The 27,763-nt window shown below is 33.6% G+C and overlaps 1 protein-coding gene across 1 annotated transcript in view; it reads left to right on the top strand.

Annotated features, from left to right (window-relative positions):
* Positions 1–27,763, top strand: part of LOC109111135 (sodium channel protein type 4 subunit alpha-like) — a 46,335-nt gene that overhangs the window by 1,763 nt on the left and 16,809 nt on the right. Inside the window, exons 2-15 of the mRNA XM_042712395.1 lie at positions 4,681–4,987; positions 6,170–6,288; positions 11,673–11,762; positions 14,534–14,662; positions 16,775–16,866; positions 16,971–17,213; positions 18,563–18,626; positions 23,557–23,698; positions 23,779–23,974; positions 24,303–24,484; positions 25,193–25,543; positions 26,401–26,530; positions 26,926–27,164; positions 27,248–27,421. Of these exons, the coding sequence (XP_042568329.1) occupies positions 4,721–4,987; positions 6,170–6,288; positions 11,673–11,762; positions 14,534–14,662; positions 16,775–16,866; positions 16,971–17,213; positions 18,563–18,626; positions 23,557–23,698; positions 23,779–23,974; positions 24,303–24,484; positions 25,193–25,543; positions 26,401–26,530; positions 26,926–27,164; positions 27,248–27,421 (2,418 nt within the window). The 5' untranslated portion in view covers positions 4,681–4,720. The remainder of the gene's footprint in view (positions 1–4,680; positions 4,988–6,169; positions 6,289–11,672; positions 11,763–14,533; positions 14,663–16,774; positions 16,867–16,970; positions 17,214–18,562; positions 18,627–23,556; positions 23,699–23,778; positions 23,975–24,302; positions 24,485–25,192; positions 25,544–26,400; positions 26,531–26,925; positions 27,165–27,247; positions 27,422–27,763) is intronic.

The following is a 27,763-nucleotide window of genomic DNA, read 5'->3' as shown; positions in this document are numbered from 1 at the left end:
CTTTGGGGAATCAAAATATTTCTTCTACATTGCTGCAAAATCCTTCTTTAGGAAGCCTTGTGATGCTAAGGTTGCAGGTTTAATCACGGTACCTTGAATGCACTTTGGACAAAACCATCTGCTAAGTGCACTAATGTAAAGGAGGATATTTTTCTCTGTGTTGAGTGTTTGAACCCAACTAGTTCTCTGTCCCTCACTTGTCTCTCATCAGTTGGAGTTTAGTAGCCAATTCAGATGGCCTGCAGGGAGGACATGGATATAATGCATTATTGGACAGCACTCTACATGACACCTCCCATTTAACGATCCTTAATGGATCTGTTGGTTTTATTACGCCATTCAGAACAATGAGAAATCAGTGAAAGCTAGCAATTGCGTTGCTGTGATTTTAATTATACATTTTATATATATATTGCCTTATACAGTTTAATAAGTAATTTAAAGTGTATCTAAAATAGCTTGAATTTAAAGAAAAATTTATATATATATATTGCCTTATACAGTTTAATAAGTAATTGAAATGTATCTAAAATAGCTTGAATGTAAAGAAAAATTTTGCACAACATTTACTCACTTTTTAATACAAGCTGAATACAAGAGATGATGCTGATAATCTCAAAATGGCCAAATATTTATCAGTAAGACTGATCACTAATTTCATTAATTCATGAAAAGTCATCTTGTTTTATAGTGCTTTGTACAATACAGATTGTTTCAAAGCAGCTCACGGTAATAAACAGGAAAATAATAGAATCAATGATGCAAAAAGACATAATGCATAAAATTATGTATTAGGTGTAGGCATAGAAAATAGATGGATGGATGTGTTTGTAATGATCACAAAGGCCTGCCTTAATTCTCAGAAACGTCTCAGTAAAAGTGACTAAATTGGTAATATAAGCTCTGTTTGCTGTGGGGAAATATTTGTGCTTCAACATGGTTTCCACATTGTCTGAAAGAACACGCAATTCCTGCATGAACTTGATTAAAAACTGTCAGGTGCCTTTTGTCTGTTGGATGAAATATTGTAATTGGCTTTGTACAAATATTCAGTAATACACAAGCTAGATGTTGTACTGATTATGACCATATAGTTAACTATTTTGATCCTTTTCTCCTCAGTCAACAATGTGAATTATGAAATAAATAAAAATAAGATTAAAATATATCATACATCTAAAAAAAAAAAATAGGTCTGCTAAATTGAATTTTGGAGAGGACTGGCTAAATCAGTCATGCTGCATGATCAGAGTCTCTAAATCCAAAAGTTTATTAAAAATAACCTGCTGAAAAGGTTAATACAAATCAAAAGTAGCGATACAAATAGATGAAGAACCCAGAGAAAACAAGAGAGAAAAAATGCTTTGATAATTAACACTTTGATTACTTTATGTTTGAGAGAATGTGAGTCATTTAGATTGATATCAGCAGACAAACATCTCTATGACACTCACATGACACTGATTTTGCTTTATCAGCTTAAGGCCGGGTGGAAATACGAATACATGTATTTATGAACATTAATTTGAACACTAATCAGCTTGATCAAAGGTCAGGAAATTATATGCCGTATTTGTAATTAAATTCCTTTTTATGTTCTAAACAGTCTTTGTTATGGCTGTAAGGCTTCAGAAATACTGTACATGGGCACATACCTGTTATTTTAAATGAGAACAGAGACAAATTTGGCAGATCCTCTAATAGCATTATGTTGTTTGGGTTTGGTTTCCTACAAAACAGGCTGTTGGAACATAAAGATTTTTGTACAGTATTTCAAACACATTCTGTTCTTTTGAACTTTCTATTCATTAAAGAATCCTGAAAAATGGAATGATGGTTTCTCACAGAAATTTGAAGCAGCACAACTGTTCTCAACATTGATAAGAAATGTTTATTGCAACTTACAATACACTTTACTGTAGGTTTAATGCTCCTGCAGTAACCTGAGGGTTAAAGTTTGTTGCTCAGAAACACAATGATATTAGCTCATGGATCAACACTTGGTGGGTTCGAGGCCATAATCTTCCAGTTTTCATGACCCTATTTATTTTCTTAATGCATGTTACTGGGCTTATTGCTAATGTTTCATCCATGCATTTATTTATTTCTTATATTTTTTCACTTTGTCATCTATAATCGAAATGACTTTCACAGCTCCCTCTATTTTCATATGCAATGCTCACTTTTTACAATTCAATCAACAACCAATGGATAAAATCCTGGCTTACATTTTTTTCTTGCTCGATAAGCTGTATCACAATACAATAGTGAAGTCAGACAACTTCCATTTCATACCGGCTTAAAAGTCACTACTAGGCTACATAAGGTCATGTACACAAAACAGTGAATGACAATAAATTTGTCTCTTAGCAACATTTAAAAAGCAAAACTCATAGATACAGTAAATGCAACATTCCTGTAGCTCAAACAGTGGAGCAGGGTGCTTGCAACAGCAAGGTCATGGGTTTGATTCCCAGTGAATGTTCTGTTTGGTAAAAGATATTTGCTCAGAATGCATGAGGGTAGACAAAATTGTCTAAAGCTTATCAATTTATTTCCTACCCTCATTTTTACTACCCAAAACTGAAAAAAATTGCTGAAAATTTACTCTGAGATGTAGAGTTTGTTTGTGAGGAGTTTGTTTCTTTATGGCAACAAATTTGGAGAACTTTAGCATTACATCACTTGCTCACCAATGGATGCTCTGCAGTGAATGGGTGCCGTCAAAATGAGAGTCCAAACAGCTGATAAATACACGTAGCTTTTCACATCACGAGACATTAACTGATGGACTGGAGTGGTGTGGATTATGTGTGGATTATTGTGATGTTTTTATCAGCTGTTTGGACTCTCATTCTGACGGCACCCATTCACTGCAGAGCATCCATTGGTGAGCAAGTGATGTGATGCTACATTTCTCCAAATCTGTCTGATGAAGAAACAAACACACCTACATCTTGGATGGCCTGAGGGTGAGTACATTTTTTATTTTTTGTGAACTATAATATATTGTGAACTATTATATATTGTTTTAAAACAAGAAACAGGCTACACTTCATGTCCCACATTGATGTGTGCATAAACTGACAGCTGAATAATTCTCTACAGCTAAGAATTGTGGGTCAGATCAAGCCACTTTGAGGCTGTGGGTTAGATAACGCTTTCTGGTGAAGAACTGAAAACATGTCTGCCAGGAGAGGAACAGGAACTTCCTTCTTCATGCGCTAATCTTCAGACACGTCACTCCAGCTGCGGAGTTCAACTGCAATAAAAGCACAGGCTGTTAATGAGAGCGGGTCAGTCCTGTTTAGTTATTCGGTTTTACTAATATATGTCCTGCCTGACACCAATTTAGTCTGATGTTCCATTCAGGATGAGAGATGAAGCAGGAAGTTGAGAAGGTCAAGGCTGGATAAGCCTTTATTCATGCTGGACTTAGTGGATGATTCCTTATACAACATATAACTGTACTGAATGAATCCTGTTCTGGTTAAAAGGAAAGTCACAAATCTGTTTTCTTGAAAATTATGCAATGAATATTCAAGAAATTACTAGATGGAATTGATAATCGCTTAATCTTAATATACAGTATATACAGTTTACACACAACCCCTAGAATTAGTTTCTGTAACTTTCATGCAATGTCATCGTAATCTACATAGATGAATCACACAAAGCCTGTCAAGAACATGCCAGTCATATTACTTTCTGCATAAAAATGCATGCATTTTGTGTCATTATTTTCATGACAATTAAACATATTTTCCTCTTTAAGTTCTCATAATTGCAAATACAAAATATATTTAAAGAATTAATGCATCATTATAGTATGTATTACACTGCCAATGATTTTAATTTTAAAAATATACACTACATTTCAGAAGTTTGGTGTCAGTATGATTTTTTTTTTTAAAGATATTACATTTATTCAGCAAAAATGCATTAAACTGATCAAAAAATTCAGCTTAAACAACATTTTTTAAATCAAAATCAAATATAACATTTATTTGAAATTGTAATAATATTTCACAGTATTACTGTTTTTACTATATTTTTGATTAAATAAATACAGCCTTAGTGAGCTTATGAGACTTTCAGAAATGACCTCAAATGTTTGAAACGTTGGAGTATATTGTGTATTACTGTATTACAATAACAAAAAATAAAAATCATTGCATTAAGTTAGTTCATAACTAATTAAATAATAAAAACTAAACTAAAAATAAATAAAACAATAAAAATACAACACTTAATATTTTAACTTTTAATATTTTAAAAAAAGTTATTTATATAAAAATCTTTCTTTACAATAAATGACACTTGCTTTGACATTTTCCATTTTATGCAATGCGATTCAGACATTTTTATTGTCTGACATTCTATCCAAATTTTTGTCACTGTACATGAATCACACATTTATAAATCACTCACAGACAGTGGTTGATGTTGTCTGGAGGTTTACACTTTGAACTGGGAATTCAGATGTTACAGGTCTGATCCCTGGGAAATACATTCAGAAAGTCACTGAGGGAAAACCTCTTTGTGCCCTTGAGTACTGCACCTACTGACACCAGAGGGACTGAACCCGCAGACACTGTGCTGTAAACAAGCTTTTAAAAAATATTTTATAGCTTCAAAGAGTGGCTTTCTAACTTTATTTTCCTGTCTGACTCACTCTAGCTTTAAGTAACTTCTAGTACAGGACAATCAGGATGAAAAGATGGCGACCATGCTCTTACCAGCGGGTCCTGATGGCTTGCGACCGTACACTCGAGAGTCTCTGGCGGCCATCGAGCAGAGGATCAGCGAAGAGCGGACCAAGAATACGAAGGATAACAAGGTGGACCCCGGGAACACAGAGGAGCCCAAACCCCGCGCCGACCTTGAGGCCGGGAAGGTGCTGCCTCGTATCTTTGGTGAGATCCCCGCAGGACTTGTTGGAGTCCCGCTGGAGGACATCGACCCTTTCTACTTCAAAAATCAGAGGGTGAGTCTGTCAGAGGTTACAAGTGTCCTTCAGATGTCTTAGTGCATCTTAAAAGAGGGAGAAAGTGCTGTAAATGTGGTCTAATGGATGTGAAGTTCATGTTTTTAGCTGATAGCTGCCACAGTCCTTGAATAGACAAATGTATTTATGTAAGGGCATGTAATGATTTTGTCTTGTAGCTGTGGAAAAATATTTTTTATCTTTTTCTACCTTGAAAGCACCAGCCTGGCTCTTTTATACAATAGGAAAGAAAAATATCACAGTCACTTTAATATCTCAGCTGTTTCTCCCAGAACACACTGAGACAAACTGGAAAGCAAGAGACAATTGCCTACTTCTCCTGTAAAATACAACCCAGTAATCTCACATGTTTCAGAAGAGAGCTCAACATCTCAAACCGTTCTTAGATTTGCCAAGATAAAGTCTGCATCATAAGTCAGAGATCTCAACATGAACTCATTTCTCATCAAAAGTTTTCAAAATGTTCTATTCTCAAAAAAAAAAACAAAAAAACAAAACAAAACAAAAAAAAGTCTGGTTGATTGGATTGAATGGCTTATTTTAATTTTGTTAAATCAATAGTTTTCATTCACAAACCTTTACAATGCAAAAAATATGTTCTTACTGAGTATTTCGGTCTTGTTTTCCAGTACAAATATCCAAAAATTCTTAAATCAAAATACATTTACTGAACATACAAATGACACAAGTCTAGTTTTCTAAGAAATGCATCAATTAAATGATATTTTATTTGAAACAAATGTCTGCAAATGGGGTAAGAAAAATAATCTTTTTTACCATTTGTATTAAGTAAATTTTTTGGACCTCATTGGCAGATATTTTCTTTTTTTTTTTAAATGTGTTTCAAAAAATATACTCATTTGATCAAAAATACAGTTAAAACAGTAATATTGTGAAATAATATCATAATTTAAAACAACTGTATTCTATTTGAATGCACTTTAAAATGTAATTTATTCCTGTGATAAAAAGCTGAATTTTCAGCATCATTACTCCAGTCTTCAGTGTCACATGATCCTTCAGAAATCATTCTAATATGCTGATTTGCTGCTCGAGAAACATTTCTGATTATTATAATTGTTGAAAACAGTTTGTGTGAACTGTTGCATTTTCATCTGTCCAGATTGACTGTTTTCTCTTCTTTTGTCTTTCATTTTACAGACCTTTATAGTACTAAACAAGGGAAAAGCCATCTTCCGCTTCAGTGCCACATCTGCGCTCTACATATTCAGTCCATTTGACTGCATCAGAAGAATCGCCATAAGAATCCTAGTCCATTCATATCCTTCCACTGCCTCTTAGAAGAACATTTCTCTATGTGTTCATGTTTACTTGCTCGGATAATTACAGAAAGATTTGGTCTGTTTACAGCTGTGCTTCTGATTTGTGTTTAATAACTTGCACAGATACCAGACTTTAAGACCGCAAGCTTCTCTAGAAACACAGCTGCACTGATTTCTTTTTTAATTTCCAAGGCATTTTATAAATCTGGTTTCCAAAAGCATAATTTTAAAAGCCAGGTATATTTTGACCTGGGCCAGTATGTAACCACCTACAGTAGTACACCTAAATACCATACAATCTTAGAAAAAAGATACAAAAGCTGCCACTAGGGCGGTACCTTTTCAAAAGGTACACCTTTTTACCCCTAAAAGGTGCAAATAAGTACCAAGGGTGCATATTTGTACCTAAATGGTATGTATTTGTACCCTTTGAAAAGGTATCGCTCCAGTGACAGCTTTTGTACCTTTTTTCTGAGAGTGCAACAAACTAGCAACCATCCACAACAACTTATCATTATTGTGACTTTTGCATGGGCAAATACCACTTATATTATCAAAAAATATAGCAAAAAGTGGTTTGATTTTTTCCCATAAGGCCTCTGAAACTTATCATTATTATCAAAAGGCATCAAAATCTGGCCCAACAGCAAAATGATATGCAGCTGCTCACACTTTGAGGTGAATCTAAAATACTTACCATCAGAATTCTATTGGATTTGATCTCATTTCTGAAACAGCTCTGTAATGTTCTTCTCTGGCATCGCCAACCAAATCCGCTGAGATTCCTCCTCTAATTCCCCAAATGAAATAAGATCACGTGACAGCTGCACATTACAGCGCGTCACATACACAGATGTTTTGAGTGTCTGCGGTCATAATGCACGCAGGTGTCTGGTCCTGTGGCAGCCGGTTCTGTGTTGAAAAAATTAAAACCGATTTAGAAGAGAGAGGGACAGAGATTTATTACAGACTGTATCACAGTGTCACTCCATGTTACTCTCTCTTCATGCTTTACCAGAACACACTATTTTTATACTCCTTTAAACTCCAATGACATTCCAAAGAACGTTTTTTCTTAGTATTTCCAAAATCCATCATATATTAATTATTGACAAAAAAGTTTTAATACTAAAAAAGTTAACATTTTACTTGAAGCCTTTATACACAGTATAATGCATTATAAAATGTATTATTTTAAAGCATTAATTATGCCTTAATACATGGAATGCAACTTTAGATAGTATAATGCATTAAAACAAACAGTGGACAAACAACCAATTTCCAACATAACGAGCAATCTCCAGATATTATAATGCATTTTAACACTGGTTACGATTATTTCTGCCACAAAAAGTAAAAAAAAAAATTCATGTGCTTTAAAGTCTTGCTGGTTAATAATTTCATTCACGTGCTGTTCTGACATGCGCTTTTTCTGAGTGTGTACACCTGAAGCGCGCGCGCACTAAAAAGCCTGTCAAACAGCCCCTTATTCCTGGACTAAGTTATCGTTCGCATCTGATTGCGTTAATACTGTCAGAAACACACAAAGTTTATATATAAACACAGCTGGTTATGTCTTAAGTGAAAGTAAACAGTTGAGATGAAAACGAATGTGTACTTGTATATTAGAGACATGCAGCTCTTAAAGCAACAGCAGACTAATAGTACTAAACATGCTGCCGCTTGTCATTAAAGGTATAGTTCACCCCAAAATTAAAATTCTGTCATTATTTACTCAACCCTATGTTGTCTCAAACCTGTATTAATTTCTTCCTTGTGCTGAATACAATAGAAGTTATTTTGAAGAATGTGCATGTTTCTGGTCACCATTGACTTGGGAAGGAAAAAGCAGTAGGAAAAAATGCTATGGAAGTCAATGGGGACCAGCAGCTGTTTGTTTACCCACATTCTTTAAAATAACTTTTATGCTTAAAAAATGAAAGAAACTAATTCAGGTTTACAACTTGAGAGTGAGTAAATAATGACAGAAGATTTTTGGGTGAACTATCCTTTTAATGTAAATAAAAAAACTAAATAGAGAAAAATCACTCACTGGTCTAGACTGAAGAACTTTGATACAATTGCTTTAATAAGAATAATGTACAATGTATACATTGAAATGTATATAGTGTTTTATTTTTTATATTTGTTCATTCAATTTCTTGAATGCTACTGCTAAATACATCTACTGTACCTGAAAAATAAAGCACTGTTTGATTTATTTGTATGTTATGTGTATTTGCAATGTGAATCTTTGTTCTTATTTTTTTAATAACAAAGATAAAATAATGGCAAAGATTTAGAATCTTTGCCCACTTTGGCCTAAATGTCTGCCATTCATTTTATTTTATATTTTGTTACTTTGTAAGGCTTTGTTTTTAAAACAGAGAAATTAGTTTGGCTGTACTGCTCAGACAACTTGCAAAATAGTAAAACCAACATGATGAAGAATTGTGATAAAATCGTGATTTTCCTAAAAAAAAAAAAAAAAAAGTTTGCCATATCTCCCACCCCCACTTTGTTTTATGTACAACTTAGAAAAATATTTTTTTTACAATGTATATTTTCTTGCTCTAAGCAATTTACAAACAATAACATTTTCAAAAGTGGAAATAACATGATGATGCTGTCTTCCAAGTTAATGTTAATAGGAGCATTCATACTAAAATTTCCAGACACTAGCAAGACTTTTGAGCATTTTCTACCACTATTGCAGCATGATCTACTTCCAGCTGAAACACTATAGTGTGCCGCAGCATCTCCTCTGATTGGATGCTTATTATAAGCAGTTCAGATAGAGCCAGAGATATCTTGTTTTATCCCCAAATGCCACAGGCTCTGAAAATCCCCACACTGAGTCCATGTTAAGGCTCTGTTAAAACCTCACATACAGAATACAGAAAACCAAGTAAAGGAACAGATGCTTGCTTATCACTGGGGTAAAATCCTTCCATATTTTCAGATCGGATAAACAGAAATTACATCATGAATATTGATGCAGGGATAGCAGCTTCTCCAAAAGGTTGTTTAGACATGATGTAGACCTTAGATTACCAAAGTCCTCATTTACTGTGTAGTTAGATCATAACTGTAACTCACTTCTGTGAGGGTCATCCGTAACTCTTGTCACAGGCACAGTCATTCTGAAATACAATAAATGGTGTCAGACATTTCCAGTTTTCCAATTCATGCTTAAAAACAAAGACATTTTGACTCTGAGGTTAATAGTGATAAGTTACTTCTGCAGGGTTGGGCAAAATTAATTGCAAAGAAATTCAGTCACACAACACAGAAATGTAATTTAAATTTTTTAAACAAAACAATGTATATAATATACAATACTATAATTATATTATAATATATACCAGGGCCCATATTCACAAAACATTTTATCTTACCACTAAGAGTTCTCATAAATAGCAGTAAAAGTTTTTAGCTAAGAGTTTTTTCTTAAAACCTATTCACAAAGCTGCTGAGACAAACTGTTACTAAGGAATAGACAGAAGTCTCTAGCTAAGGGTAAGGGTGGGGTTGACCTTGTTGCTATGGATGATGTCAGCATACTTACTAACTATGCACACAGTGATTGGCTGATAGTCTCTGTCAGAGATTTATTCATAGAAATATTGTAGAGCGCAATATTGTTTTGCCATATTTAAATAAAGATTTTAAAATGCAGGCTAAGTGACACTAATTAAACAAGTAGGCTATATATTTAGCTAATTGTCAGCCTCTTATATGTATGCTTCTCATAAACAATTAGTCAGTATGCATTAGGGCTGCCCTCGAGTAAAAATTTTTCTGGTCGACTAGAAGTTGTTAATTTTAAGCATTAGTCGACTATTAATCACATTTTTATTAATAAACCATATAAATCATAATAATGAGCCTTTAATTGCATACATAGCTTAATAAGCTCTCAAGCACATGCAAAAAAGGCTTGCCACAGCGGACCTGCAAATATAATAATTATGAACTTGTTAGGGAAAAACAGCAAGTACACTGCCTTTGAATTTTAAATTTATTGTTATAGTGCTTTCTGTTTTTGGTTTAAGAGATTAAGTCTGTGAAAGTGACTCATCTCTGCAGCACCTGTATGCAAGTTTCATACAGATTACATAATGTGAGAATATTTGTTTTCTCTTTGAATTGGTTCATTTAAAACTTTTACTCTCTATAGATATATTTTTCATGTCTGTAATAAGGCAAGCATCCACAGAGTTTTGAAGTGACACGCTCAATTTCACAGTGTGCGGGACGGCAGAAAGTGCATCATGTTTGCTTTAATTATTTTACAAAAGTGCAACATTTTGTTGCTATTCTTAGTGCAAAGAAATAAACGTAGAATCTTTACAGATAAAAAAGATGCATTACTCTTATCTGTATGACCAAAAATGACAAAGTATTTTAAGAGCAAATGATCGCAGCGGTGCCTCCATCTGTCATGCAGTAACCCAAGCATGCTACTGTAGCTTCCACACTCCGCACAAACATGCACACTTTTTTCCAGGCTAACAATAGATTGAGCTGCCATGTAAAGTTGCTACTACATACATATCTCAGATGATAAGCCATATTTGAGGTCGATGAATGTTCAGTGAGCATATGGATGTCCTGCCCAATGTACTATATTACCACATAGACCAGCTGTTAATGATTTTTCCATCACGGACTGAGTGATTTCGCCACTTCATGTGTTTTTTTTTTTTTTCCTGTGACTAAGCGACTAATAAAATTTTGGTAATATGCATGTAAATAGCAAAAGAAAACCAAACTGGACATGGTAACAGCTATATATTAAGGATATAATCAAAAATCAGAATCCTGCACAAAACCAAAACAAAACAAAATATAAAAAATTTTATATTACAAACTAAATAGCCCTCAACACCCATTTTAGGATATTTCAGATTTGGTCTTAGTGACTTAGGAGACCTCTTCACTACTCCTAATGTTTCACAGATTAAGGAGCTAATTTTAGCGCTAAAATACTTTGTGAAATACTCTTAGAGCAAAAATTTAGGAGTCCTAAATTTAGGACTGACACGCCCACTATTTTTAAGATTTTCTCCAAAATCACAAGTTAGGAGCTACTTTTAGCCGTAAGATGTAATACGAACACTGGCCCATAACAAAAATCACATTTGAGTAATTCATACTGAAAAATGCTTTAAAGTATGTACTGAAAAGGTGTATTAAAACACAACAGTTACACAACATACATGGTTAAAAATCCATACCATTTCAATTCTGCTTCATTTAATCCAAGTTCCAGTTACTATTATGCATCCTGTTTGCCATCAAAAATTTAACTGTAATTTTTAAGGCATTGTCGATTCAACTCATCCCTGAACTGCTGCTCATTTCCTTAACATGTTCACTTTGTTTAGCTTGTTCATCATGTGCACAATTTTGACAAACTGCTCCTTCATGGCGATGTCGGATCCTCCGCTGTGGACCAAATACCTAGAGTGAGCTATACCTTTATTCTGTTTTTAAATGTTTAAAAATATATTTAAAACTACAGTGAAAATGATTTTACTACTGCCATCATAACAGCATCATTTTGGTGATCTTTAGAAGATGTCTATATAGATATTCATATTTGTTCAGCTGCATATTTATTTGAATTTGATTTTACCGCTTACCAGTTTGTACTGCAAAAATAAATGAATAAATACAAATAAACAAAATAAAACAAAATAATTATTTTACCATAACATCAATGCCACTGCCAAATCCAGAAAAGTTAAGACGTTTTGTAAAATGCAATGAAATCAAGAATCTGTGATTTGTTAATGCTCTTTAACTTTTATTTAACTGATAAAGGTACTAAGAAAAGATTTCCAAAATTTTCACTGACCAACTTAAATATGTAACATACTTTAAAAAAGTTGGGACAGAAGCAAAATAAAAGTGAAAAGGTTATAGAATATCCAAATTAAACTGTTTTGAAACAGTTCAGTAAGCAGGTGAATTGGTAATAGGTAAGGGGATCATGTTTGGGTATAAAAAGAGCATCTCAGCCTTTGCAAGCAAAGCTCATCACTTTGTGCCAAATTTTATTAGAGAAGTGTCAAACAAATCAAAAATCACATTTCTCAATGCAAAATCGCAAAGAATTTTAAGTCTTTCACCAACTAGCATACATAATATTTTGAAAAGATTCAGTGAAACCAGAGAAATCACAATCTGTGTAGGACAAGGCAGGAAACCTCAGGTGACCTTTGAGCCCTCAGATAGCATTGCATAAGAAATTGTAATGCTGCGGTGTTAAATATAGCCTCATGTGCTCAGGAGTACTTCAGAAAACTGCTCTCACTTAACACAGTCTGCTGCTGCATCAATAAATGCAACTTGAATCTCTGTTACTCTAGGAGAAATCTATACATCAATTCTATGCAGTGATGTTGCGGGGTTCTGGGCCCGAGCTCATTTTAGATAGTCAAAAAGACCGTGGAAATGTGAGCTGTGGACACATAAGTCCATATTTTCACTTCTTTCTGGGAAAAATGGATGTTGAGTTCCCAGTCTCAAAGATCAAAGGGACCATCCAGACTTTCATTAGCGACAGATGCAAAAGCAAACATTTGTCATGGTATATGGGTGCATCAGTGCAAACGGCATGGGTGACTGGAATATGTGTGAAGGTACCATTGACATGGAGGCATATATTGGAATTGTACAGAGGCATATATTGCCATTGAGATGACATCTTTCATGGGAAGTCCATGGTTATTAGATCAAGACCAGGTCTCATTCTGTGCCAGGTCTCAATCTGCATGTGCTACAACAGCATAGTTTTGTAGACACAGAGTGAATGTGCTAGACTGGCCTGCCTGCAGTTCAAATCTGTCTCCCATTGAAAATGTATGACCAGTCATGAAAAGGAAAATCAGACGATGACAATCACAGACTGCTGAGAATCTGAGGTCTTGCTTGCAAAACTTAAACAATTAGTATCCTCAATTCCCAAGAAATTGCACATTGTATTTAAAAGGAAAGTTGATGTGACAGTGTAAAACGTGCCTCTGTCCCAACTTTTTTGGAGTGTGTTGCAGCCATCAAAATAAAAGTTTGTTTAAATAAATAAAATTAAGTTGGCCATTGAAAACCCTGGAAATTTTTTCTTTGTACTTTAGTCAATGATAGTTTAAAGAGAATGAACAAATAACATATTCTTGATTTTATGGCATATCCCAAATGCCATAAAAATGTAAAAAAAAATTAAAAAAATAAAAAAAAATCATAATTTTGATGATCTCTATATTATGTCTGTATATATTCTTATTTGTTCATCATTTGAAACAGATTTTAAGAATTTGCACTCATGCTTTTTTAGTTTTAAATTAAACTATGTCATACCTTAATTATTAAAAAATAATTAATACTAAAAATAAAATACTTTACTAATTAAATAATATATTGGCATTTCAAAAATTTAATAAATTATCATTTTGGTGATCTTTAAGATGTCTATATATTCATATTTGTTCACTATTTTAGCTCTAAAAACAGTTTCATATTTAATTTCAAGAATTTGCATGCATTTTAACACAAACCTGTTCACATCCCATTTTACTTCCAAAATGATGCATTTTTAAATTAAATAGATATTTAGTGGGAAATACGTGTGCATTCATTTGATTTCATGTTGAATTTAATACACAAGAATATAACATTTACATTTACAAATGCTTCAGAATGTGTACTGAAATGCTAAAAAGAGTTTTCATCTTAATTTAATGCTTTGCTAAGGTCCTGATAACTGCATTGGTAAGAATCACGTCTTCACCATTCTGCCTGCAGCATCGGGAATGCCACATTCCCATGATGTCACTTCCTGTTATGTTTTAAAGAGCTATAACATTATATTGCATTGACACAGGAGCGTGACCATGTTAAATTTAAGCTAAAGCGCAGGTTTACAGTGTTTAAGCCATGACCTAAATTTTAACTGATGACCAGAGTTTCCATATTCATTGATTATACCTCTAGATGCCCTAATACAAAACCACGATGACCCAGCTGCAATAAAACATCATATGCATGCATGAAATAGATTTCTAAGAGATTCATTCTGAGCATGCAGCATGTTAACGATTCACCACTTGCATCAAAATAATCAATGAACTAATTTTATGCATGTTTCATTATGTTTATTTACAAAAAGTCCACGTAGTAGAGGCTAGTAACACAACTCAAATGTAAATAGTGGATGTTTGCTTTTGTATTCCTGCAGGTATACATTCACTGGCATTTACACATTTGAGTCTGTAATAAAGATCTTGGCCAGAGGGTTTTGCACAGAGCCCTTCACCTTCCTCCGAGATCCATGGAACTGGCTGGATTTCAGTGTCATCGTCATGGCGTGAGTTTGATATTTGGTTTTATTAACCCTACTGTATAAAGCCTACTGTATCATATTTGATATGTGAATTTCTAAAACCTCGAAATGATCATACACAAATGTCGTATACAATCTACTACATGCCTTCTGTCCTCTGATTAATTGTTTATGCTTTTAAGCAAGTAAAAGGCCTTTTAGTATCATTATCATTCCAAAAAACGTCCACCTTCAGCTTGTGCTTCATGTGTCTTTATGCTGAGAAATCATTACAGATTCTTTATAAAGTAAATGTAAGAATACCATTTATATTGTTAGCAACAAATTTTTTTTCTTTAAAAAAAAAAAAATAAATAATCATGACCATCAGGCTTTTGAGGAGTGTTTATTTGTTCATTTCTCAGTCATCCTTGTATTACATTGCATTATATATTTTGACCATAAAATTAAGCATTTAAATATCTTCTTAAAACATATTATTGGGAGCTATAGAGTGACAAGATCCATTTTTTTAAGTTTTACTAACCCTCATATCAGTCCAAACCTGTTTGACTTTCTTTCTTCCCTGGGACATAGAAGGAGATATTTAGCTTATTGTTCATGCTGCACTTTTAAATCTAACAAAAGTAGACAGTGACTTATACTATCATGCTTCATGAATGACAAAATAACACTAGAAATGATCATGATAGTAGTTCATATGATTTATTTGTCACATATCAAGTCATATGATTTCTTTGTTTGAACAACAGATATTTAAGTTGTTATTCACTGAAACGTTTGATCTCAATGGATCTTGTGGATATTCAAATTTGTTATGTGTGAATAGGTTTTACTGGAAATGTAAACTAGGGCTTAGAAAACAAAAACAAAAAACAGGCTGTTCTTTAAGTAAATATCAGCAGATCACATTCCCATGAGATATGGTCATTTATGGAGCTGTCCATGGTGCTGAACACCAAACCAAGGAGACCCAAACTGGAGATGAGTGTGAATAGAATATGAGAGAAATCAAGGAAGATGTAAATCAAGGGATGCAGGTATCCAGATCCGGATTTGTCAGGTGACCTAAATATCCAGCATTACAGCTCCACCAAATCAGAGGAGTGGATTAACTGAAAGAGAGAGACAGACTACTGCTGGATGAATATTTCCCCTCATTAACAAACTGCTCTAGTTTGTCCTTCCAAGCTGTTTTCAAAGTTTAGAGGGTTTATCTCCTGATGCTTTGCATCTGAACTTTTGTAGGCTAAGCAAAATGTCAGATGCGCTCTTTCTTCCCATGACATTTGTGATCCACTTTCAAAAATAAATTATATATATTTATGACATTGTCTGTAATCACACACAGTGGGAACAGTCTGCTGCTGGTGTGTGACTGACACCAAAATATCCACTCTGCTTGTTATTAATTTACCAAATTGGTCAAAGCCCATAAAGCTCAGACAATTAGATTATTGTGGTGTCTCTTCTTGTGAAATCACAAAGAGATTAAGCAGATTTCAAATGTCACATCCTATGGCAGCAAAAACCATTAATTAGAGAAATACTGTGGGGAGATGGAGGCGGCGTATAAAGATTTTAAAAGAATGTTCTGGTTTCAGTACAAGTTAAGTTGTATGTACAGCATATGTGAAACGCGATTAACACAGGAAATAATTTGAACAAAAAGCACTTAATATAGAAGTCGATCGGGTAAAGCAGTGAGGTGAAACAATAAATTACACAGTTTCAAAAATATAGCCACAAGACTAAAACAGTACGTTAACATGAAACTAGAGTGTTAAATCGCTTCCTTACCTTGTCTGTGTCAAGTTATATCACGTCATGACTAAAGAAGGTATTTACATTAATTTACATGATATGCATAAGGATATCAGAAAGGGACTGTTCTTCCACACACAGGATCAAGGGGGTTAACACAAAACTATGGTGTTATTTTAGTTTTATTAATATACTATATTTTGTATTATAACATATATTATATATTAATAATATATATCATATTACAGTTTTTATTCGTATTTTGCATTTTTAAAAAAAAAATATTTTTTATATTTCTAGTTTACACCCTTAGACCCTTATTTTGAAGAGCTGAGCTCTTTATGAGAATGACTGATGTCTTTTTCTTTCCAGGTATGTGACAGAGTTTGTAGACCTCGGCAACGTATCAGCATTGCGGACGTTCAGAGTTCTGCGTGCTCTAAAAACTATTTCAGTGATCCCAGGTGAGGGACGCGTTCAGCCCCACTATCTGGTTAACTTTCAGACAGGCACTAGAAAGCCAATTAATTTCTTGATTTGAATGTAATAATTGTTTTTATTTCTTTAGGTTTAAAGACCATTGTCAGTGCTCTCATCCAGTCGGTTAAAAAGCTAGCGGATGTGATGATCCTCACTGTTTTCTGTCTCAGTGTCTTCGCTCTGATTGGTCTACAGCTTTTTATGGGAATCCTACGACAGAAGTGTGTTCGTAGCCCCGCCCACTGCATTAACTCCACCTACCCCGACAATGGGAGCTTCGTTTGTAACAATAAGACCTGGCTGTCCATCAAGGACTTCTTAACTAATGAAGGTTCAGCCAATTTTTATTGGATATAATGCTTTATATGCATAGCACACATTAACTCTTCTGTAAACGGTGATGTCACAGGGGTGTAATGATTCATTTGTTTTCTCAATGCAATTAAAAATCCATTCTTACCTAAACCGCATCGCTGCTCATTTGCATTAAGTTGAGATTAAATTAGTCAAATCACTAAGAGTTGCAGTGGCACAAGTCAGTGTTATTTATTCTAGTATTTTTGTACTTTGTACTTTTTATACTATTATAGTTAATATTTTGAATTAGATTTTATTTCTATATTTTGTTTTCACCTTAATTTTAGTAAATTTTGTTGTGCATTTTTGTTATTTTTTATAATGTCTATATAGTATTTATTATTTTTTATTTTAGTTTTAGTTAATTTAGTTTTAATTATTGTAGTACACAAGTTTAAGTTGTTGAATTTCATTTCCGTTAATGTCTATTTTATTTTAAGTAACATATTTTGTATATGTTTTTAGTTTTAGCTAATGATAATAACTCTGGCTCATGCATTAAATGTGAACCGTCTATATGACACGTTATGGACTATCTTCAGAACCCTATTAATACAATTTAAAAAGCTAAACTGCTCACTAAATCAAATCCATGTGCTGAATTGTGTACCGAATCAAATTAAGCCATTCTGAATTTACAAAACAAATCACTTTTGCACTGAACTGAAAACCAATGAATCGTTAATCACATTGATTTACACCCCTACATTATAATGTTGAACAAGGTTCAGTGATCGGCGCTGAAAACAAATCAATGAAACTCACCAAGATAACGTTTGTCAGTCAGTATAAGATCAACATTACAGAGGTCAACGTGGTTCTGCTAAGCTTAGTGGCTTCACTAGAGACGTTTAAAATACGAATGAACACAGTACAAACTGAACAGACATTCAAAGCAGTGCTATTTTAGCATATACTATTGAAGTTTCTTCTTCATATCTTCTGTTTTCATTTTAATTTTAGTTAAAGTTTTAAATTTTTTAATAGTTTTTTTTAGCATTAAAACAAGTTTTAGTTTTTAGTTATTTTATTACTTTAATTGAAACTAAATGAAAATGAGAAATTTTGCATTGGCAACTAGTAGAAATTAAATAAGTTAATAATAATACTTATTATTAATTTTAAATAAATAAAATTTCTAATTATTAATAAAATAATAATAATAATAACAACTTTTTTTATTTTTTGTTTATTTCAAATAATGATTTTTTTTTTTCTGGTTTCAGTTTAAGTTAACAATAACAACCCTGAGTGTCAGTGATTCAAAGGTCTCTGACGTATCTTGCAAAACTCATTGAATTTTATTTGCTCTTGTTTCCTTAGACAATTTCTACAAAATTGAAGGATCTAAGGATGCCTTAATATGCGGATACAGCAGTGATGCTGGGTAAGTATTCACTTATTACATTGAGCATATCCAACATGGCTTTAGAGTGTGAATTTCAATTCCTTTCTGTACCTGTGACCATGCAGATCTATCTGCAGACAATGCTTGCTTCAGCTCGGCCTTATGTAGATAATCACTCAATGAGCTCATCCAGCCCATTGTCATTACTGAAACACAGCCATAGTGCAACTACATTTTTCATAAATGCTAAAAGGGATTATGGTTTCTCTGAGAACACACAGCGTTGTCTCTGCATGTAAGGACACAGAGCAGTCGGCATGGTGACATGTGGCATATAATCGGAGGTCTGTGATATTTAACCACAATCTCTCACGATATGACTAAATGAGCAGCTGTCATCAGGAGAGCATGCTTTAAAGCCCTATTATAATGAAAAAATTAACAAAAAATAGAATTGTCACTATCACCGGTCCACTAGCGGGCATTCCACCCCAGACTATCTCTGCCTCAGGAACTACATGTCCCATAATCCTTTGCCCAGTCTCATCAGCACTCATTGTTTGCACCTGTGTCTCATAAGCATTAGCTCCCCCAATAAAAGCCTGGTTCTCTCTGTTATTCTTTGCTAAGTCTTGTATACAAAACACACCACAAATGACTAAAATTTTAACAAAAAAGAAAAAAAAAGAAAATGTATATTTTTTAATACAAAATAAATGTAATTGAAAATATTGAATTCCTCAATCAAAAAGAATAATAGTGTATCAGTGATGAGAGAAGAATGTTATAAATTGCAAGATGCAATTTAATTTACTGGCTGAATTAAAGGACAGACTACTGAATAACTTTAAGTAAACATGAGAAAAGTGCAAGCTTCGTTATATAGCATTGGGTTTTGTAATTACTTAAGATTATTAAGAGTTTCACTTGCCTTAGTAACTCGAACCTCATCCTATGAGCCTTTATAACTAACATCAACCTCACCCAGTAAGAAGAAACAATGATCTGTATTTTGTGTCTGTCCGTGAGGTAGGTTTAACTATTTGCTCTCCTCAGCTCACGGCACACATCCCAAAGAGGATTTCCCCTCTACATTCACATGATCCCTCCTAAGCCCTTTTTTAGGTTTGTTAATGGCTGTTTTTACGACAACAGAACATTGGGGATTTGCACTGCTCTTTTCTCTCTCTCTCTCTCTTTCTCTCTCTCTCTCTCTCTCTCTCTCTGTATGAGAAACAGTGAATGACATGTAATTAGATACAGACAGTAAACACCCTATGTAACATTAGATGCACTAAAATAAGACCAATAAATTACTCTTTGAATGGAATTAGAGTAATATTGTGCAAAGACGTTATTTATACGGCTTAAATACGTAAATTCATTTGGCATTTCTGCTGTAAAATCATTTCTTTGCAAATTGGGGACGAATAAAAAATTTAGTCAAAATGCTACTATATAATGTCTTTTTTGGAAATAAGTCGAAATGGGTAAAAATTGCATTATTGATAAAAAAAGATTTTCAAAAAGAAACGTTCTCAGAACTTTGGCTAACATTCTGGCAAGGTTCTCTCAAACGTATTAATAAATGTTCTTCCAGTAATTATAATTAAATTAAATCAAATGTTCTCAGAATGTTAGCACAAAAAAGTTATTTATACATAGTTCATGGAACATTTTATTTCAGAGACGTTCATCTAATATTTCTTTTTTTTTTTTATGTTATACCTGCTGTAGAACATTCAGAGGACATTCCAAAACTAACGTTCCCAGAATGTTTGCAAAAATTAAATTGAATGTTTCCTTAACATTTGCTTAATTGTTTTTTTTTTAAAGTTCATAATGAATCCTTTAAATTGAATGGTATTCAGAACAAAATAGAAATGAAAATTGTATTAAATATACTGTGCCATTCAATATAAACAACATTTATTATAAACAACAACCCTAAACAAATGTATTTGGCAGCGGCTAGTATTAGATGTTATTTACGCTAAGTGAAAATAGCATAATTTTATTAGCAACAGATGCTATTTATACTATGTAAAAACAGCAGCATGTTCTTTGCAATAAGTGTAAATAGATACTATTTATACTTAGTGAAAAAAGCAGATGTTTGCCCATCAGAATTGTAATATATTATAAATCAGTATGCTGTAATAACATACTGAGTGTAACTTATATTTATTAAAATTATTAAATGGATGCCGCATTATATTGGGACAATAAAGCCCTCCCTACCCTTACCCCTAACCAATAAACACTTTGTTATTTCCATTTTTCGAATATTTCCCTTTTTTTTTTGGAAATTAAATGTATTTTCAATTTGACATGTGACAGGAAACGAGAGAAGAATGAGTTTGGCAAAAGGTGGATTTGAAAAATTTTCACTGCCATGCACTTTACATCCTACCCACTGTTCCTGTTGCTTGACACAGACCTTTTGTAATGTTGTCTGTTCCAACCAGACATTGGTGGGCGGAGCTAGTCTAAATAGCCAACAAGACGGGCTATTTGTACTGTCCAATAAACTTGGGCTCACACACCTCGATCATTCTGTACAGATCCAAATGTGTGTGCTTATATGGCTCAGGTCTCTTCAGTGCATGTCTGTGAGATTTGTTTGGTTGTTGTATAGTGTACCAAGTGAATATCATTAGCCTGCTTTCTTATAAAATATATAATAATAGCATATCTGTGTCTGTACCATGGATTATTGTGTTTAACAGAAACACAAATATATGTGTGATGTTCGTGCATACTTGCTAAATTCTTCAGCAGTTGATATGAAAGGTCAGTACTAACATGTGAGTGGGCAGAATCTGAGAGACACTCTTATTACCATCGTTTCAATCACCTCCAGGACACGGTTACTATAGAGACCTGAGTACCTCCGTCCTCATGGCAACCTCAATCCCAACTAATGCATGGATTTAACCTGTTAACTCACGCTGAACTGGACCAGACCTACAGGAAAGAGGAAAAACACACAAAGGAGAAATCATTAATCATTCAGTTGTTTCTCCTGCTACTTAGATGTGAGTTAATCTAAATCTCCACTTAAACTAAAGTTTCAGAAGAAAGCTCACAAATTTCTAAAATTATGCATACACTACTGTTCAAATGTTTGGGGTCACTAATGTTTTTTTTATTTAATTTTTTTTAAAGAAATTAACACTTTTATTCATCAATGACACATTAAACTGATCAAACGTGACAGTGAAAACATTTATGATGTTTAAGATTTCTATGCCGTTTTTTTTTTTTTTTACTTTCTAGTCATCAAAAAACCCTGAAAAATATGTATCATGGTTTACACAAAAATATGAAGCAGCAAATAACAACTGTTTTCAACACTGATGATAATCAGAAATGTTTGTTGAGCAGCAAATCAGCATATTAGAATGATTTCTGAAGATCATGTGACACTGAAGACTGGAGTAATGATGCTGAAAATACAGCTTTGCTTCACAGGAATAAATTACATTTTACAATATATTCAAATAGAAAAGTTATTTTAAATTATAATATTTTTTCATAATATTACAGTTTTAACTGTTTTTTAAATAAAAACAGCTTTGGTGAGAATAATAGACTTATTTCAAAAACATGAAAAAATGCACTGACCCCAAATTTTTAAACAGTAACGCAGAAAGATATTCACATATAAAATGGTCAACAATTCTCTCATTAGTGCCTATTTTTAATTCTTCTTTTAAGAGAATTTTAAGAGAATCATCTGGAATTACGCTCTAGATCTCTCCTCCTGTCTATGACACAGGTTTTATCGCTACAGTGTGGTATTGTACTTCACTTTATTATATAAACCTGTGTGTGTTTGAACACATTGTTAGGGAGATCATGGCTGCGCGTTCTCTCTCTCTCTTTCTGCCTTTGGCCGAGAGATTTACAGATGGCCTCGTTTTGTGGCTCTGCTGTCCAGCTGTTGGCAGTTCCATTACTAAATGATCCCTCTGTCAGATTGACATGCGTCTGGCCTTTGCTTGGCCTGTCACTCAAACTTAATGTCACCATGGTAACGGAGAGAAAGAGAGGATGGACTGAGGACAGAAGGAAAAAAAAAAACTGCAAACCAAAACCCATCTGTTTACTTATAAACTTCCTTTTGGGCCTCAACGCATGTGACTGCTGTGCTGCCTTACTGGAACTGAGCTGGTTTTCTCTATATTTGAATATGCTATAAAAATATATGCACTGCCAGTTGAAAGTTTGGAATCACTATATTAGCAGTGACACATTAAAATGATCTAAAGTGACAGTAAAGATGTTTATAATTTTATAAAAATTATATTTCAAATAAATGCTGTTCTTTTGAATATTCTATTCATCAAAAATTCCTGAAAAAGAAAATTGATCACAATTTTCACAAAAACACAAAGCATTGATAATAATATTAAGAAATGTTTCTTGAGCAGAGTAATAATAATAAAAAAAAATCTAAATTAAAGTTAGTTAAAGTTAATAGAAATCACTTTTTTTGAAATGTAATATATAAACAAAAAAAAATAATCTAAATTTAAAGTTAGTTTTTTGGTCAAATAAATGTTAGCATAAGAACTTCAAAAAACCTTTTTTCCAAACTTTGAAAAGTAGCTAAAGTAAAAAATGAAAATATCATGGTATTGGTTATACTGACACTAAAAAAAAACAATTCAATTATCAAAAACATATAACAAATTACATACTAATAAAAAAAAAAAAAAAAACTACATAAATGAAAAGTAATAATACAGTAAAAAAAATATTCTACATAAATGACAAGTTATTAGAAATCACTTTGTTTCTAAAGTCAAAAATGAAAACAAACTTAAATGGAAAATTACAACATTTGGGGGTTGGAATGAGGCCTGAGCTTTCACACATCCACCCATGTTTCTATGCTATATGCTCCTTTGACTCACATTGTCATTCCTGCTGTTAAATATCTTCATGTGTCCTCCATACACAGGAAGTGCCCTGATGGGTTTGACTGTTTAAAAACAGGTCGGAACCCAAACTATGGTTACACAAGCTTTGACACCTTTGGCTGGGCCTTCCTGGCTCTCTTCAGACTAATGACACAAGACTACTGGGAAAACCTCTACCATCAGGTACAAGCCATGACACTGAAGGAATATTCATCTGTGATCTAAATATTACTACTAATGTCTCTTCTTCCTCTCCATGACAGACTTTACGGTCAGCAGGGAAGACCTACATGATTTTCTTTGTGCTGGTGATATTTCTGGGTTCGTTCTACCTAGTGAACTTGATTCTGGCTGTCGTGGCCATGGCATATGAGGAGCAAAACCAGGCGACCATTGCAGAGGCCTGGGCAAAAGAAAGAGAGTTTCAGCTGGCGATGGAACAGCTACGAAAGCAAAAGATAATAATACAACAATTTAACAACCAGCATTAAAAAATAAACAAAAAAGTACCAAATAAAAACAAATTTATACTTACCTTCCACATACATCAATCAATTGGTAGTGGATAAAATCAAGTAAAATGAATTTCAAATATCATTTCATGTTGATTTTGAATACAAATTTAAATAATGAAATAGTGCTCTTTTCCCAGCGTCTATCTAAAATGTGTTGCTTTACACTGCAAGAAACATAGTAGGGACATATACAATTATTATACTCATTGCATTTAATTTCAATGGCGAATTCAGCTCAAGCACATCTGACATATCTGTTCTCGTTGGATGTTAGGCATTATCAAAACAGCGCAGAAAGGAGGCTGAGATGGCAGCCCTGGCAGTGGATTTATCGCCGTCACCTTTCTCACGGAAAGACTCTGTAAAGTTCCAAAGTAGAACGAGATCCCACAGAACACTTTCAGAGGAGATGGAGGACAACTCTTTGCCAAAATTTGACCCATTTGATGAGAAAGTAAGTGCTCTTTCATAACTGTTTTATTTATATTTGGCTTTAAGGTACACACAGTAATTTTTCCCGTCTAAAAAAAAAGTAGTCGCCTAAAATGTTTTATTCAAGAAAAAAAAAAAAAAAAAAAATTAAAAAAAAAATTAAAAAAAAAAAAAAAAAAAAAAAAAAATAATATATATATATATATATATATATATATATATATATATATATATATATATGTAAATGATTTTAAAGGCTTATTGTCAAAACATTCTTTTGTCTTAATTCTTTTAAAGATAAAATATATCACATTTTCTAAAAAAAATAAAGAAGTTTTCGTTAATATTTTGAATGAGGTTTTTTTTTATATGCAATTTTCTGCCTTCACTTTAATTTTACTTAATAAAATTTTAGTTTTATCAATTTTGTTGTTTTTGTCATTTTTTTTATTTTTATATTACTCATTAATTTTATAAATCTATATAGTATTTTATAATTTTTATTCATTCGTTTATTTTAACACTTCAACTTAAACTAAACGAAAATTTGAAATTTTGCCTTGTCAACTAGCTGAAATAAATAAGTTTACTTTTTATATTTTATTTTATATCAGTTAACTCTTATTATGAGTTTAGTTTCAGTTAACGATAATAACACTGCTGTCTTGTTTATATCTTGTCTTTCTTATCATATACCTTCTAATCTCTCTTTCAATCTCATGTCCTCCAGCCGGCTCACCCTTTCCTAGCCACTCTCTCCTCCCATCCTCTGAGCACCCGTCGCGGAAGCCAACTCAGCATCTTTACCTTCCGGCCACGCAACAGTTCAGAGGCCGACTTTGCAGATGACGAACACAGCATCCATGATGATGGACGGAGCCGAGCGGGTTCCATGGCTATGCCATGGAACAAGCGTCGTACGGGTAGCATCAGGAGCCACTCCTCACAGGTGTTCATGCCCACCTTCACCCTTAACGGCAGACTAAACGTTTCTCTGGATCAGAACGGCATCACCAGCATCGGCCCACACACCCCGACCTCTGTTCCAGCGTTCAGCATGGAAAAGGTCAGGGAAGACACGGTATGGTCTTACCCATTACACCCATTTTATATAATAAATTAAAATAAAGTCATTTACTCACCCTCATGTTCCTGGAATCCTATGTTTGTCCTTCATAAAACAAAAAGTAGTTATCAAGAAGAATGTCCAGGCAAATCTTTTAGCTTCCATCTTATGGAAAAGAGTTGAGGATGGAGTTGAAGAGTTGAGTGAGAGGAATGTTGACAAAATAAAATAAAATAATAATAATAAGGATTTTATACAGAAACATATTAATAAAAAAAAATTAAATTACAATTATTTTAACCCAATAATGTCTACTGTATCATATTTGATATGAAAATTTCCAATGCCTCTAAAGGATCAGCAATCACAATTTTGCTTAAAAAGAACCTGTTTTATACAATATTCTTCATGCTTATGTCATCTGATTGGTAGTTCATACTTTTTTATTTTGTAAATAGTCTTTTAGTATAATTTTAATTTAACATTAACTTTGATTTACATTACAAGCTATCAGAATTTCATTGCACCTTTTGGCCATATAAATATCAGCAACTGCACCAAATGTTTTTTTTTTTAAATATAGTTTGTCTAAAGATTCAATAAACGTCTAAAGATTAAAAAAATGATTTTTCAGACTATTATTTAATATATCAGGCTTTACAGGGTTAACCAATATGTGTGTGCATGTTTGTTAAAGTATCGTGCCATTAATGGCAGCTTTTGAGGAATGTTTCAGATCGGTCACTTTCGAGGTTCCACTTTAGCTCCAAAGCAGCTTTTGAAGGAAGTTACCTACGTCAGTAGCAGACAGTGAGGAAGTTCACTAGGTTTTGGAAAAGACTTGATGTTTTTGTGTTCACTTTGATTGACAGGAGCCAGTGTTTCAGAATGAACAGATCACTGCACCTGCCAAGCTGACTGTCGATGTGCAGGAGGAAGTCCCGCCCCCTCGCAGGAAGAGAGGACTGAGCTCTGTCAGCTTCTTCAGTGAAGCCATGGATGGTGTGACAGACTAAAACTGTTTAGGAAAAATAAAAGACACAAATGTGTCAATTGTTGACATGCTGTAAGACTACAAACTATAAAATCAACATTGATACCAGCTTAGATCATTGAATCTGAGAACAATTTGATGAGAAATGTTTGAGTTCACATTGAGAATTCTCACTTTTGATTGCAGACTTTTGTACCTTGACAAATCTGAGCACAGTTTGAGACAGTTGAGCTCTCTTCTGAAACTTTTTCTGATGAGACAAAAAAGGAGATGCAAAAGTATCTGTTTGCTCTTCATTTAATCTCACGACTGTCAAAGGGAAACAATTTAGCTATCAAAAGAAGATTCAAAAGCTTAAAATGATTTAATCCAAAATGCCCATGATTTTTATTTCTCCTCTTAGAACTTGAAGAGGCCCATCAGAAATGTCCTCCATGTTGGTACGAATTTGCAAAGAAGTACCTGGTTTGGACATGTTCTCCAGCCTGGCTAAGAATGAAGGAAGGGCTTAAAGTCATGGTGATGGACCCTTTCCTGGACCTTGCAATTACTATTTGCATTGTACTTAACACATTGTTCATGGCACTGGAGCACTATCCCATGACTGATGAATTCAACAGCATGCTGAGTGTTGGAAACCTGGTGAGGACAATTACTGTAAGAGTGGCATCTCAAGCAGCCCTGTTTCTTTCATTTCAATGTAAAGTTTTGTTCTTGCTTACCAGGTGTTCACTGGAATCTTCACGGCAGAGATGGTGTTGAAGATCTTTGCTTTGGATCCATACTATTACTTTCAGCAAGGCTGGAACATCTTTGATGGAATTATTGTTTGTTTGAGTCTGATGGAGCTGGGCCTTTCCAACGTGGAGGGTCTGTCTGTCCTCCGCTCGTTCAGACTGGTAAGTTAACTTTCGACTCTGCTTGGAAACATATTAAATTCACTAGATTGGACGGTGGGGATTGCCACATGCACAATATATAAGAAATGCCATAAGGAGATGTGAATGTCTTTGAGTGAATCATTGAATTTTGAATCAGTTAACTGAAGCAGAGCATTTTAACCGTTTCACAGAAATGAGCGGCATTTTTGTTAATATGCACTCACATATTTACAACAAGTCACAAGACAAGGATTGCGACTTATATAATATATATATATATAATATATATATCAAGCCCGGATTATATATATATATATATATATATATTAGTATGCATCATTCAGAGAGAGAGAAAAAAGT

The sequence above is a fragment of the Cyprinus carpio genome, chromosome A2 (genome assembly GCF_018340385.1).
Source record: "Cyprinus carpio isolate SPL01 chromosome A2, ASM1834038v1, whole genome shotgun sequence".
NCBI lineage: Eukaryota > Metazoa > Chordata > Actinopteri > Cypriniformes > Cyprinidae > Cyprinus > Cyprinus carpio.
Note: the sequence above shows the minus strand (reverse complement) of the source record. Positions and strands in the feature narration are given on the sequence as shown.